This window comes from Heptranchias perlo, chromosome 6 (genome assembly GCF_035084215.1).
Source record: "Heptranchias perlo isolate sHepPer1 chromosome 6, sHepPer1.hap1, whole genome shotgun sequence".
NCBI lineage: Eukaryota > Metazoa > Chordata > Chondrichthyes > Hexanchiformes > Hexanchidae > Heptranchias > Heptranchias perlo.
Window position 1 is genome coordinate 4,672,272 of NC_090330.1, and position 14,941 is coordinate 4,687,212.

At 45.5% G+C, this 14,941-nt stretch overlaps 1 protein-coding gene and 1 long non-coding RNA gene across 3 annotated transcripts in view; one reads left to right on the forward strand and one right to left on the reverse strand.

The window, feature by feature from the left end:
- The first annotated feature begins 2,025 nt into the window (after positions 1-2,025).
- Positions 2,026-14,764, forward strand: LOC137322696 (serpin H1-like). 2 transcript variants are annotated; one of them, XM_067985643.1, is made up of 6 exons: positions 2,047-2,131; positions 3,055-3,098; positions 7,313-7,920; positions 8,028-8,126; positions 9,218-9,450; positions 12,092-14,764. In XM_067985643.1, the coding sequence occupies exons 3-6, from the start codon at positions 7,341-7,343 to the stop codon at positions 12,392-12,394; spliced, it is 1,215 nt and encodes a 404-aa protein (XP_067841744.1). In that variant the 5' UTR covers positions 2,047-2,131; positions 3,055-3,098; positions 7,313-7,340; the 3' UTR covers positions 12,395-14,764. The 2 variants fall into 2 exon arrangements, with proteins under 2 accessions (XP_067841743.1, XP_067841744.1); XM_067985642.1 differs by lacking the exon at positions 3,055-3,098 and having other exon boundaries at positions 2,026-2,131.
- The window catches only part of LOC137322697 (uncharacterized), a 36,659-nt gene continuing 24,714 nt past the window's right edge, over positions 2,997-14,941 (reverse strand). The window contains exons 2-3 of the long non-coding RNA XR_010963210.1: positions 12,179-12,307; positions 2,997-3,434 (exon numbers count right to left, since the gene is read on the reverse strand). This is a non-coding gene — a long non-coding RNA (uncharacterized lncRNA). The remainder of the gene's footprint in view (positions 3,435-12,178; positions 12,308-14,941) is intronic.

The following is a 14,941-nucleotide window of genomic DNA, read 5'->3' on the forward strand; positions in this document are numbered from 1 at the left end:
GCGCTTTACAATCAATGAAGTACTTTTGAAGTATAGTCACTGTTGTAGGAAACGCGGCAGCCAATTTGCACACAGCAAGGTCCCTCAAACAGCAATGAAATAAAAACTACTGAGGGACTGATACACTGTCGGAGGCCCGCCTGCCATCTCGGGTGGGCATAACAGATCCCATGGCACTATTTCGAAGAAGAGCAGGGGAGATCTACCCGGTGTCCTGGTCAATATTTAGCCCTCAACTAACATCACTAAAACAGATTATCTGGTCATTGTTGTTTGTGCTTCATTCGTTGTAAATCGCTTTGGGGTGCCCTGAGGTCATGAAAGGTGCTATAGAAATGCAAGTCTTTCTTCTCTTTCTCATTGGGACTTTACCAAACCCATACCCTGTAGGATCCTTATGGCTGACAGGGCGAGGAGGCTCTCATTCAGATTCTACAAAAACGGTCTTAGCAGCCGCATCACCCAATCCCCCTGTACAGTCAGGCATCTCGTGCAGGTACAGACTGAGTGTGGTGTCTGCACAGGAGGGGATATGGCCAACAGCATTTTGGGGTTTTATAAATAGAGGCAGAAAGTACAAGAGTGAAGTAATAATGAAAAATTTGCACAAAACATTGGTTAGGCCACAGTTAGAGAGCTAGGTGCAGTTTTGGGCAGCCCCATTATAGAAAGGATATTGAAGTCATAGAGAGCATTCAGTGACGATCACCAGGATGATGCCAGTGATGGAAAATAGAAACATTAAGATAGATTTGAGATACTTTTTTTTTATTCGTTCATGGGATGTGGGTGTCGCTGGCGAGGCCGGCATTTATTGCCCATCCCTAATTGCCCTTGAGAAGGTGGTGGTGAGCTGCCTTCTTGAACCACTGCAGTCCGTGTGGTGAAGGTTCTCCCACAGTGCTGTTAGGAAGGGAGTTCCAGGATTTTGACCCAGCGACGATGAAGGAACGGCGATATATTTCCAACTCGGGATGGTGTATGACTTGGAGTGGAACATGCAGATGGTGTTGTTCCCATGTGCCTGCTTGCCCTTGTCCTTCTAGGTGGTAAAGATCCCGGGTTTGGGAGGTGCTGTCGAAGAAGCCTTGGCAAGTTGCTGCAGTGCATCCTGTGGATGGTACACACTGCAGCCACAGTGCGCCGGTGGTGAAGGGAGTGAATGTTTAGGGTGGTGGATGGGGTGCCAATCAAGCGGGCTGCTTTGTCCTGGGTGGTGTCGAGCTTCTTGAGTGTTGTTGGAGCTGCACTCATCCAGGCAAGTGGAGAGTATTCCATCACACTCCTGACTTGTGACTTGTAGATGGTGGAAAGGCTTTGGGGAGTCAGGAAGTGAGTCACTCGCCGCAGAAAACCCAGCCTCTGACCTGCTCTTGTAGCCACAGTATTTAAATGGCTGGTCCAGTTAAGTTTCTGGTTAATGGTGACCCTCAGGATGCTGATGGTACTGGCCCTGAAGCAAAGAAGGCTAAGGGGAGATTAAATTGTGTTTTTTTAATTATGAAGGTTTAAAAGAGATGAATAGAGAAAGACTATTTCCTCTGGTAGGGGAGTCAATGATGAGAGGTCATCAATTTAAAATTGTTACTGGGAGTGAGGAGAGAGATTAGGAGAAATTTCATTAAGCAGAGGGTTGTTGGAGCATGACTTGTTTTGCCACAGGGAGTGGTTGAGGCAGGAACCATTGCATCTTTTAAGGCAAAATTGCATAAATGTTTGAAACAGAGCAAGACATAGGGTTATCGGGAGAAAGGAGAGCAGTGAAATCACTTTGGGTTGCTCGAGCAAAGAATCGACACAGACACGATGGACTGAAGGCTTCCTTCTGTGCTATAAGTATGTATGTTTCTATGGGCATGCAGGCACTAACTGCCTGCATTCCTGTATATGCATTATATACAGGGATGTTATCGAATGTTTGAAAACTAACTACACGGAGGGGCTTTGGGACCCAGCGGAAACCACGGCCGTTCTCAGCTCAGTGGGAGGTATATTTCCCTGGTTCAGAGTTCACCCTTTAAATAAGCCTGGCAAGGGAGCTTTTTTTACCAGCTTTCGAGAATTTTCCATCGAGGAGCAGCACCAGACTGTGGCCGGAGGGCTAAGAGGACCAAAGCCCAGTGCAAAACAGGTAAGAACCCCGATCCCAGGAGGATCTGGGGGTGAAACAGCATCTCCCGACAGCAATAGGACAATGAAGTCCCTCAGACACAGACCTTTTCTGGTGCTCAGGACCCAATTACTGTGCGGTGTGTGGGATGGAAAGTAATGGGAGATCAGAAGTTTGTAAAACTTTTTATGTTCTTCCCGTCCCTCTTCAGCATTCTCTCCTACCAGGGATGGTCTAGGATGGTCAGACTGATCTTGCTGCGGCACATAGTCTTTTCCAGCTTTTAGAAAAAAATACTTAAGTGAGTCAAAAAAAATCTGTATTTAAGGAGAAAAGCATCTTCAGTTAGTCCCAGGATTGAAGGGGAGTCAAACAGGGGGCAACAAAAAATATAACCCTAGAAAAGGCCAGTCAAAATCGCAGACCTGACTCCTTGGCGAGAATCTGGGCAAACTTTGGCAAAAGATCTCTTGAAATTAACTTCTCGCTCCGTTAAGTCATGAAAGTTGTTTTATTTTTAACTTTGTTTTTTTTGCTTGTTGTGATTTCTGACCAGTGCTGATGTTTGTCATGTTACTAATTGTCTAAACTGGAGAACCATTAACATTTTCAGACTGGAGTGGGGGTGGTGGGGGGGGGGGGGGGGGATTGTGGGTGAGGAATCTTCCAGAAGTCTGGAAGACTTTTGTCCACTCTGGCAACAGTCATTGGCTGATCTCTTCCCTCTTCCCCCTCCCTCCCTTCCCCCTTAGTGACTGTACGGTCTTTGTGTGAACACTTTTGACGTAAGCCTTAAAGGGGACTGAGGAAAATGTCATCTTTTCTTTTCTTCCCCCCTCCCCCCAACTTCCCATCCCATTAAAACCATTCCAGCCACACATTCCGATTTTCTTCTGAAGCCCGGGGGCAATGATCCAGTGCTTGATCTGTTTATTTTCTTTCAGAATGACAAAGGCAAAAGTTGACATCACTTTGAAAAAGTTCCAAGGTTAGACCCTCTGATATTTCTTGTGATTTTTTTTTTAAAAAGCAGAATGTTGATATATGTCTCCCACAGCACGGCTTCTCGTTGATGGGAGATCGGAGCCAGAGCAGCTCTGTAAACCTGGAACTTCACTGCCTCTGGACTGTTGAAAGGAATGTATCCAGCTTTTTTTTTTCTCGCTTTCGTTGTGTGCAGGGACAGAAAGCGATGCTGTTGTAACATGAAATCTTTCTGTTCGCCATCCCAGTCGCATTCCACAGATAAGGCCCTTGCAGGGCGGAATGCTGCATTTAAAACACACTCCGTGGAGTAATGTGGATGTTTGAGATGTGTTCCTCTCTGCGAAAACACATTGTGCATTTTTCAGTCTCCTGAAATAAAGCGGGGGAGTGGCGAACCACAATCGGACTTTAAAATTCTCATTCTCGAGTTCAAATCCCTCTGTGACCTCGTCCCTCCCTACCTCTGTAACCTCTAGTCCGACGACCCTCCGAGATAGAATCTTACAGCACAGGAGGCCATTCAGATTGTTGTGCTTGTGCTGACTCTTTGAAAGAACTGTCCAAATTTAATTCCACACCCCAGAGTTTTACCCCATAAATCTGCAAATTAGCCCTCTTTAAGTACATGTCCAATTGCCTTTTGAAAGTTCCTATGGAATCTGCTTCCACCACCCTATCAGGTAGTGCGATCCAGATCTTAACATCTTAACAACCATCTGTGTGAAAAAAATTTCTCCTCTGCTTCTTTTGCCAATTATTTTAAACCTATGACCTCTGGTTATCGACCCACTTGCCAGAGGAATCAGTTTCCCCCTACTTGCTCGATCAAAACACCTCATAATTTTGATTTCTGTGCTCTTCCAATTCAGACCTCTTGCACATCCCCAATTTTCATCACTATAACATTGGCGGCCGTGCCTTCAGCTACCTGTGCCCTAAACTCTGGAATTCCCTCCCTAAACCTCTCTAACTCTCGCCTCCTTGAAGACGCTCCTTAAAACCTACCTCTTTGACCAAGCTTTTGGTCACCCGTCCTAATATGGTGGCTTGGTGTCAAATTTTGTCTGATAGTGCTCCTGTGAAGCGTCTTGGGCGGTTTTACTACTTTAAAGGCGCTATATAAATGCAAGGTGTTGTTGAGGCTGTACGTCACAGCTACTGAAACTGAGGCAGCAGTCAGTACAATTGTGGTTATAAGTAATACTTTCCCAAGGAGAGGTAAGCTTGCTGATTGGATTTTGTGTTTTTGATGCCTCACTTGCACAGTTGCAGTTGGTTTATGAGCTCGAGGCCTGCCTTGGTACAGGTGAGATCGGTGAGGGAGCTGAGTAGCTTTTATTTGTGAAATTCAGACAATTTCATTTTCTGCGTTTGGGTGTGACCAGCCTATATCCCACGGACCTGGTCTGTAGTTTTCCAGTCCGGAATGTGAATGGGAGGGAAAGAGAAAAGATAAAAACAGATGATCTGGTCATTATCTCATTGCTGTTTGTGGGACCTTGCTGTGCGCAAATTGGCTGCTGCGTTTCCTACATCACAACAGTGACTACACTTCAAAAAATACTTAATTGGCTGTAAAGTGCTTTGGGACACCTTGAGGTAGTGAAAGGCACTGTATACGGGCAAGTTCTTTCTTTCTTATTGTTACATCTTCACAAACACAATTAGTTGCAATACCGTGTTGAAGTTTTGAACCTGTTGAAATGTGGCCTTTCATTGAACAACTGCTGCAGGGATTTTTTTTCCCCCCACGAGTTCAGGCAGTTAAGATAAAGAAAGGACAGCAATGTGATATCCAAACAGCAATGTGATATCCACCAGATAATTTATTTTTAGTGATGTTGGTTGAGGGGTAAATACTGGCCAGGACACAGGGGAGACTGGGAATAGCCACTTTAGGGAGGTGTAGGAAGGGTGTCACTGCATGTGGTACTGCAAAAGACAGTGCTGACTCAGGGAGGATGGGAGAAAATTGTTGGTGGGGGGAAAGGAAATTGGAACTAAAACCTGGTGTGTGTGCGTACGTAAAGATGCTGCCCGGTATATCTGAGAGTAGTTCCAGATTGCAGGGAAAGCGTCCAGAATTGGAGGGAAGCCCCTCCCCCACAGGCTGAGACTGCCACGTAGACAGATGCTTAACTCAGAGCAGTTTTTGGATGAAGTTATACAAAAGTTTTGTGGGACCATTATTGAAGATTCACGGGCCAATATTTGACAGTTACTACGCTGTGCTGATCTGTTACTTGTTAGATAGGTCTGTCCTAAGCTGTGTCTGAAAAGCCACAAATCTGAAATAGGCACTTAACCCTTTCATACCAGCCTTTACTGTGTGTAAATTTTTATTTTAAATTTTATTCCCCCTCATCCCCTCCTTTTTTCTACCAAAGGCATCTTACTGGAAATATGGCTGCAGACGGTTCCCTGGGACCTCACCCAAGAGGCCATTCTTGATGCATAGTCGAGACAATGTGTGTTGCACGGTTATTTGACTGTGGGGGGCATCACAGCGAATCCCATTTTGCCCTGCTGTATGTACACATACAGACACGTTTATTCATATGTACGCACAGACACACATTTACAGACACACACGCATGCACAAAGACTCATACACTCGCAAGTAATCCATTGTACGTGAAACTCTTCAGGACATTTCTGCAGGATGTACAGGTTTTGCACCAATATCCTCTACTCTAAAATTGAGAGTAGTCTCCCTTTCCTTTTTATCTCAAAACATTGAAGTAGTATGTTCTGAACCAACAATTCATTTGAACTAGGGTTGCCAACCCTCCAGGATTGTCTTGGTGTCTCCAGGAATTAAGGTTAATCTTCTGGACACTGCTGTAAGCAAAACCCAGGAGAAAAATCAACGGGGCATTTAAAAAAGTGTTTGTAAAATTTCTTTGGACACTTTCATTGATAAGTTATAAAAATATTGAAGACGGGGGGATAAAGGCTGTTTGACCGGGCGGGATGGTTGGAGCAGGGGGTCATGTGATGAAACCTCCAGGAATACGTCCAACCAGAGACGGCAACCCTAGTTTGAACACTTGTACCAAACACAATTCTGTTAACGTGAATTGGAGCCTGACCAGGCAAGGCAGCCATTTGTTCTCAGAGGTGAGGTGCCTTCTCAGCATTTCTGATCTCAACTCCACTCTCCGGCTGATGCCAAAACAAAACCCTCGGCTGAAACTAACGTCTTGGTCGTAAACTGAAGAGTCAGCCTTGTAAGTCGATGATCAGGGTTGATCAAAGGAAAGAGGCTTCATATTAAAAGATAAAGAAAGGATTTGCATTTATAGGAACAGGAGTAGACCGTTCAGCCCCACGAGCCTGTTCCACCATTCAATGAGATCATGGCTGATCTGTATCCTAACTCCATCCATCTGCCTTGGTTTCATATCCCTTAATATCCTTGGCTAGCAAAAATCTATTGATCTCAGGTTTAAAATTATTAATTGAGCTAGCATCTACTGCTTTTTGTGGGACAAAGTTCCACACTTCTACCACCCTTTGCGTGAAGAAGTACTTCCTAACTTCTCTCCTGAATGCACCCACCAGCGGAAAAAGTTTCTCTCTATCTATCCAATCAATTCCTTTCAAAATCCTAAAAACCTCAAATCAAATCACCCCTTAACATTCTATAGTCCAGGGAAAATAAGCCTAGTTATGTAATTGCTCATCATTTAAACCTTGGAGCCCTGGTAACATTACACAGTACCTTTCACAACCTGTGGACATCCCAAACCGCTTTACAGCCAATGAAGTGCAGTCACTGTTGTAATGTAGGAAACGCGGCAGCCAGCCTGCACACAGCAAGGTGCCACAAACAGCAATGTGATAAATGACCAGATCATTATGTTTTAGCGATGTTGGTTGAGGGATAAATATTAACCAGGGAGAGCTCCCCAGCTGTTCTCGAAATAGTGCCCTGGGATCTTTTATATCCATTTGAGAGGACAGACAGGGCCCTGGTTTAACATCTCATCCAAAAGATAGCACATCTGACAGTGCAGCACTCCCTCAGTACTGTACTGGGAGTGTCAGACTAGATTTTGTACTCAAGTCTCTGGTGCGGGACTTAAACCTACAAACTTCTGACTCAGAGACCAGAGTGCTACCCATTGAGCCATAACTGACACCACGATTGGAGTGCTTGGGTTATTAGAATGAAGCCTCTAAGCAAACACTTCATTTCTCTTCAATTTCCAGGATTACGCCGCCCACTTCCACCAGAACCATGTGGGTGAACAAGCTCATGGCCGTCAGCCTCTTGATCGCCGTCACGGCAGCTGAGGAAAAACTACGTGAACACGTGGATGCCCTGGCAGACACCAGCGTGAAGCTGGGTCTGGACCTGTATCTCTCCATGGCCAAGGACAAGGGTTCTGAGAACATCCTGATTTCTCCTGTGGTGGTGGCCTCTTCCCTCGGACTGGTGTCGCTCGGCGCCAAGGACCTGACTGCCTCGGAGGCAAAGGCGATGCTCAACATGAACAAGGTCCAAGACGACCAGCTTCACTCGGCTCTTTCCCAACTCTTGGCTGAAGTCACCAATTCCACGGCACGTAACGTGACCTGGAGAATCGGCAACCGACTGTACGGCCCCACCTCGGTGAACTTCGCCGAGGACTTTGTGAAGAAGAGCAAGATGCACTACAACTACGAGCATTCCAAGATCAACTTCAGGGATAAGAAGGGCGCACTCAAGTCCATCAACGAGTGGGCGGCAAAGACCACCGATGGCAAGCTACCCGAGGTCACCAAAGCTCTGGAGAAAACCGACGGAGCTATGATCGTCAACGCAATGTTCTTCAAAGGTATGTGGCTTCCCAGTTCGTCACAGTTGGTATTTTGGTCATTAGTTTGTCTTACTTGTATGGGGAAAAAAAAGAATTAAATTATTTATATTTCCTTTTAATTACAGCTCACTGGGACGAGAAATTCCACCATACGATGGTGGACAAGCGTAGTTTCCTGGTGACCCGTTCCCAAGCAATTGGGATTGACATGATGCACCGCACAGGTATGTCTGCCCCGCTCTGACCCTTTTTTCTCCAGAAGTTTGTGGGTTTGGGCCCCACTCCAGAGACTTGAGCACTTACTCCAGGCTGACACTCCCAGTGCAGTACTGAGGGAGTGCAGCACAGTCGGAGGTCCTGTCTTTCGGATGAAACGTTAAACTGAGGCCCTGTATGCCCTCTCAGGTGGACGTAAAAGATCCCACAACCACTATTTCGAACAGTAGGGGAATTCTACTCGGTGTCCTGGCCAACATTTGACCTTCAAACACCCACCCTGTGCTTTTCCAGCAGGAGGCACTGGATATCAATTGGGAACAAGATTCCAGTGCAGAAAGTGAGGGCAATTGTGCCTCTGCTGTTGTGTGAGGCTGATCAAATCCATTGGTAATAGCTAAGTCACACGAACATTTGAGTCTAAAAGAGAAGTCATGTATGGAATGGGGTAGCGTCCATTCAAGATGAAGTACCCGCTCTTCATCTAACTTTTAAAAATCGACTCAATGAAGGGATAAATTGACATTTTATGCCAGAGTCTCCACACACCATCCAGCAGGATGTAGTCCTGATTGGAATCCATTCCCTACATGGATGTCAATTAGGGTAAGTTTGAGCTGGGAAAACTCAAGCTTAACTGATGTTCTAGCTTCCCCCCTACTTGCTGGACTGGTGATGGAATCAGGACTCTTTCCCTTCCCAAAGCAACTAGAATCATACAGCAAAGAAGGAGGCCATTCAGCCTATCGTGCCTGTGCCGGCTCTTTGAAAGAGTTATCCAATTAGTTCCACTCTCCCTGCCCTTTCTCCATAGCCCTGCAATGTTTTCCCCTTCAAGTATTTATCCAATTCTCTTTTGAAAGCTACTATTAAATCTGCTTTCACCGCCCTTTCAGGCAGCATTCCAGATCATAATAACTTGCTGCGTTAAAAATAAATCTCCTCACCTCCCCCCTCTAGATCTTTTGCCAATTATCATAAATCTGTGTCCTCCGGTTACCGATTGTCCAGCCATTGGAAATGGTTTCTCCTTATTTACTCTATGAAAAAAACCCTTCATCATTTTGAAAATCACACTTTTTTTTCCCCCCACTTTTAGGTTTTTATAACTTCTACAAGGATGAAAGTAACGAGTTGACTGTTCTGGAGATGCCCCTGGGCCACAAGCTGTCCAGCATGGTCTTCATCATGCCGATCAGTGTGCAGCCTCTGGAAAGAATAGAGAAACTGCTGACCAAGGAACAGATCAACACCTGGATGAGCAAGCTGCAGAAACGGGCTGTGGCCATCTCCTTGCCAAAGGTCAACTTTGGCATCAGCCACCAGCTGCAGGTAAGCCTGGGACTAGAAAGAAAGAACTTGCATTTATATAGCGCCTTTCACGACCTCCGGACGTCCCAAGGCAGTTCACAGTAAATGAAGTACTTTAGAAGTATAGTCACTGTTGTAATGTAGGAAACATGGCAACCAATTTGTGCACAGCAAGGTCTCAAAAACAGCAGTGTGATAATGACCAGATCATCTGTTTTTAGTGAATGTTGTTTTGAGCGATAAATATTGGCTAGGATATGTGGGAGAACTGCCCTGCTCTTCTTCGTAATAGTGACCGTGGGATCTTTTAAGCCCATCTGAGGGTAGACGGGACCTCGGTTTAACATCTCATCCGAAGGACAACATCTCCGACAGTGCAGCACTCCTTCAGTACTGTACTAGAATGTCAGCCTAGATTTTGAGCTCAAGTGCCTGGAATGAGACTTGAACCCACAATCTTCTGACTCAGGCAAGAGTGCTAACCACTGAGTCACAGCGACACAGACTGCAGCATTGGATTCTGATGGTCATTAATGGTTGATATTAAATACTTTGTTATAAAGTGGCCCAAGGAGCAATTGTATGTGGCCTGTTGGGATGGGATCTGAGAATGCCTGGGGCCCAGCATTGTTTTCCAGTAGTAGTTCATCCTTGCAGTCCTGCCCAAGGTTGGGTACCACAATCTCTTCAAGTAAAGGCATTTACAGCAAAACACTTATGGTTATTTCCCCCCTCTCTGCGATGCCATTGTTACTGGTTGAGAAAGCTGGTTAACTTGCTTCCCATCATCTTACCCACGCTGGACCTAATTGGCTCCCAAGAGGCCTGTCTTTTATTATAAGTACCTCATTGCTACTTGGCTTCAAACCCAAATGATGATTTGTGGGCAGTCCCTGGTATGAACTTGCATAACTGCAGCTGCCCACACATACCAAAGGTTACTCCCTCATGTTCCAGACTGTGCCTTGCTTTCATACTTTTAATACCAAGAAAGAACTTGCATTTATATAGCACCTTTCACAACCCCATGAGGTTCCAATTTAGGAAACATACCAGCCAATTTGCACACCGCAAGATCCCACATACAGGAATGAGATAAATGACAGGAGTTTTTGTGATGTTGGTTGAGGGATAACAAAACATATTAACTAGTCACTCATTTCATTGCTGTTTGTGGGACCTTGCTGTGCGCAAAAATGGCTACCACATTTTTGAAAAAAAATTTCTCGGGGGCGATGCTGGCAAGGTAGGCATTTATTGCCCATTCCAAGTTGCCTTGAGAAGGTGGTGATGGACTGCCTTCTTGAACTGCAGCAGTCCCTGTGCTGATGGTCCTCCCATGATTGTGGGCATTGATCACTGTTGAAGGAATAGTGACATCAGTCAAGATCAGGATGGTGTGCGACCTGGATGTGACATTGTTCCCATGACATAACTGCTTTTGATCTTCTCAGTGGTGGAGATGATGGGGCAGGAAGGTGCTGGTCCAGTAATATTGATAAGTTGCTGCAGTGCCTCCTATAGATTGTACATAATACCACTGTTGAATAGGGAGCGGATATTGAGTCTAATTAGAGTTGTCATTCTTCCAGGAATTAAATACTAATCTCCAGGACCCTGCTGTGAGCAACGCAGGGGGAAAAATCATGAGGGCAATAAAAATTTTCTTTGAACACTTTGGTTATTATTTATAAAATTATCTCGAGGTGGGGATGAAAGGCTGTTTGACTGACAGTCAAAAAACATCCAATTGGGAAATCAAGAGTCTGTTCGCTTTCCGATTGGCCATGGGAAGGTAGGGCACCATGAGGATGGACGTGTTGGGTGACCAATAGGAGTGTAGGGGTGGGCTGGTTGGGGGCAGGAGGTAATGTGATGAAACCTCCAGGAATATCTCCAACCAACATTAGCAACCCTAACTCCAGTGGCAGGGGCACCCGTGAAGTGGACTGCTCTGTCCTGGGATGGTATCAAGACTGTTGAGTGTGAATGCAGCTGCAACCATCCAGGCAAGTGGTGAGTATTGCATCACACTGTTGACTTAAGCCGTCAGTAATAACACAATGTAATTCATTGTATGTGAAGCACTTCTGAGAAATGTGATAAGGTTCCATATAAATACAAGTTCTTCCTTTGTCGATAATATTGATCTATCATGTTGTCCTGTTGCGAGAATACATTGAACAGCTTTCTCCTGCTTAGACAGTTAAATTATGAGGACAGGTTGTATAAACTTGGCTTTGAGGGGTGATCTGATCGAGGTGTTTAAAATGTTAAAAGGATTCGATAGGGTAGATACAGAGAAACAATGTCCTCTGGTGGGGGAATCCAGAACAAGGGGACATAACCTTAAAATTAGAGGTAGGCCATTCAGGAGCAAAATGAAGAAGCACTTTTTCACACAAAGGGTAGTGGAAATCTGGAACGCTCTCTTTCCCCCAAAAGGTTGTGGATGCTGGGGGTCGGTTGGAGCTTTCAAGACTGAGATTGATAGATTTTTGTTCGGTAAGAGTATCAAGGGATATGGAGCAAATGGAGTTGAGGTGCAGATCAACCATAATCTAATTGAGTGGCAGAGCGGGCTCGAGGGGCTAAATGGCCTCCTCCTATTCCTAGTGTTCCTGCACCAGACATAACCTGTTTAATTTTTATTTTGAACTAGAAACATCTGGCCAGCATCGGTTTGACCACAGCCGTTGACAAAAGCAAAGCTGACTTGTCCAAAATCTCTGGTAAGAAGGACCTCTACCTGTCCAGCGTTCTCCATGCTACCGCTCTGGAGTGGAGCACTGATGGGAACCCATTCGACCCCTTCATGTATGGGCAAGAAGAGTTGAAGAACCCTGAGCTCTTCTATGTCGATCATCCTTTCGTCTTCCTGGTGAAGGACAAAAAGACCAGTTCAATTCTCTACATCGGACGGCTGGTGAAGCCCGAAGGTCGCAAAATGCACGATGAACTGTAGCCTCAGTTCAGGTTCATAAGAAATAGGAGCAGGAGTAAGCCATACGACCCCATGGTACTTAAGACGCAAATAGTATGGCCAATGTGCAAAATGCAACATGTATTTCTAAATTTTTAAAAAATTTCAACCATTCTATCTTAAAAGTACACTCCAATTTGACATCCTGTCTTTGGGTTAGCGTGTTTTGAGTGTGGCCATCTTTAATCCCAAGTCAATGAGATATTACTGGCTAGTTAAAGGCCCAATCTTCCCCTCCCTCAAACCCCCCCCCCACTTTCAAGAAACAGCTGTACCTCTCCCAAAGGCTCGGAACTCCTGCGGTGACTAAGTTTACATCGCATCGCAACGCAGTCTTAGGAAGCAGCCAACCCCTCGTAGTAAATAAAACGAGGCACTGCATGAACCCTCAGCAGGGAGGGAACAGCATCTCCCCCCGTCTCTGTGGGGCAAAGTGTCACTGGCAGCAAAACTCCATGGCTGTCATTTTGTAGCCGGCCTCACAGCCGTACGGTTTCTGCTGCTTCCTGATTGCTATTTGGTGACCCCCATTTAGTCTGTACTAGTCCTAACTCGCACTAAGTCCCATTCACCCATCACCTCTGTGCTCATTGCCCTACATTGGCTCCCGGTCTGGCAACGCCTCAATTTTAAAACACTCATCCTTGTTTTCAAATCCTTCCATGGCCTCGCCCCCTCCCTATCTCTGTAACCTCCTCCAGCCCCACAATCCTCCGAGATCTCTGCGCTCCTCCAATTCTGGCCTCTTGCGCATCCCCGATGTTCATCACCCCACCATTGGCAGCTGTGCCTTTCGGCTGACTAGGCCCTAAGCTCTGGAATTCCGCCCCTAAACCTCTCTACCTCTCCTCCCTCTTTAACACACACCTTAAAACCTACCTCTTTGACCAAGCTTTTGGTCACCTGTCCTAATATCTCTTATGTGGCTCGGAGTCAAATTTTGTTTGACAATCGCTCCTGTTAAGTGCCTTGGGACATTTTACTACATTAAAGGCACTATATAAATGTAAGTTGTTGCGTTGTTGTGTGGGGACATCGGTTGAGAAGGACGAGCAGCCTAAACGCGGCTTCCCCTGACGCTGGACGAGGGGTCCCAGCCAGAACGGCAAAGACCCGAGTGTAACCTCTGAACTAAGTTGTTTCAGTATTGACATTGGTCTCAAAATGCAGGGTGGATTTGACCCAAAAGCAACTGGTGGTTCCAGCTCCACTCTGGTTCCATAATGTAAGTCTACTCCACTGAAGCTGTAGGATGATGATATATTACTACTACTACCACTAAATTTCTGACCATCAGCTTAGCAGCGGCCGAAGACTATATAGTTACATAAAATGTGCAGCACAGAAACAGGCCATTTGGCCCAACAAGTTTATGCTCCAGACGAGCCTCCTCACACCCTATTTCATCTCACCCTGTCAACATATCCTTCCATTCCTTTCTCCCTCATGTGTTTATGTAGCTTCCTCTTAAATGCATCTATGCTATTCACCTCAACTACTCCATGTGGTAGCGAGTTCCACATTCTAGTCACTCTCTGGGTAAAGAAGTTTCTTCTGAATTCCCTATTGGATTTATTAGTGACTATCTTATATTTATGGCCCCTAGTTTTGGCCTTCCCCGCAATGGTTGATTGAAGTGGTAAATCAGCCTGGATGGAAACCCTTAAGTACTCTCTGGTTGGAGAAGTAGAAGGGACAACCTATAAGGTGGAGGAATGGGACAAAAGACATTAGAACCTTGATTATCTGCTGTAATGGAGATCATGGCGGGGCGGGGCTACTGGCGCACGATCGATATCACGTACCCCTATACTTAGCCCGATGCAGGGAGTGTTTTGTTTCTGCATGGTTTATTCGAATCAAGTGCTGACATTTTTCCGGTTCAACATGAGATATCTTGAGGTGGGGAAGCCCAGGGGTTTGCTGGCACTCTCCAAGTGCTGGTGGCTTCCTGAACCTCAAGCTCTGAATAACCAACGTATTCCACTGGCTAAAGAACACAGAGCGTGTACCAAATCAGTTTTAAAAACTCTCTTGCATTTTAGCCAGTTTTTGCAAAACCAACTCGCACAAACGTTCTTGGGGACAATCAAGAGTAAGGATAATCGAAGTTCGAGGTACACAGTTAACGTATATCCTGCAGGGGGTTCATAGCAATATAGAGCGTTGGGGGGAAAAGTGTGAACCTTCATTCATTTATCTACCCATTGAATCACAGTGGATTTATTCATGTTGCAGAACTACCTGGACCACACAGTGTCATCTGTGTAGATGGATTAGTAGTGACTGTTACAATATCTGGAAACCACTTTTTTTGATTTTTTAAAAAAAAATAAAATTTGAAATGACCAATTTCCTTTCTGTGTCTCCTTTTTGTCTTCAATGAGAAGTTATTGCGGAGATGTGGTTTAAGGGAGGGTTATGGGTACCTGATGTGGTAGAGTCACCGGACCTGGAAAACCAGCAGAGATCTGATCAGTGAGGGGTCATGATACAGGGACTGCCAATTGTCCTCTGCATCCTTGGACT

Excerpts from the sequence above, each read along its gene's own strand:
- LOC137322696 (XM_067985642.1), top strand. The coding sequence starts at position 7,341 with ATGTGGGTGAACAAGCTCATGGCCGTCAGCCTCTTGATCGCCGTCACG. Across the intron at positions 7,921-8,027 it reads CAACGCAATGTTCTTCAAAG|CTCACTGGGACGAGAAATTC; the intron begins GTATGTGGCTTC and ends TTTTAATTACAG. Across the intron at positions 9,451-12,091 it reads GCATCAGCCACCAGCTGCAG|AAACATCTGGCCAGCATCGG; the intron begins GTAAGCCTGGGA and ends ATTTTGAACTAG.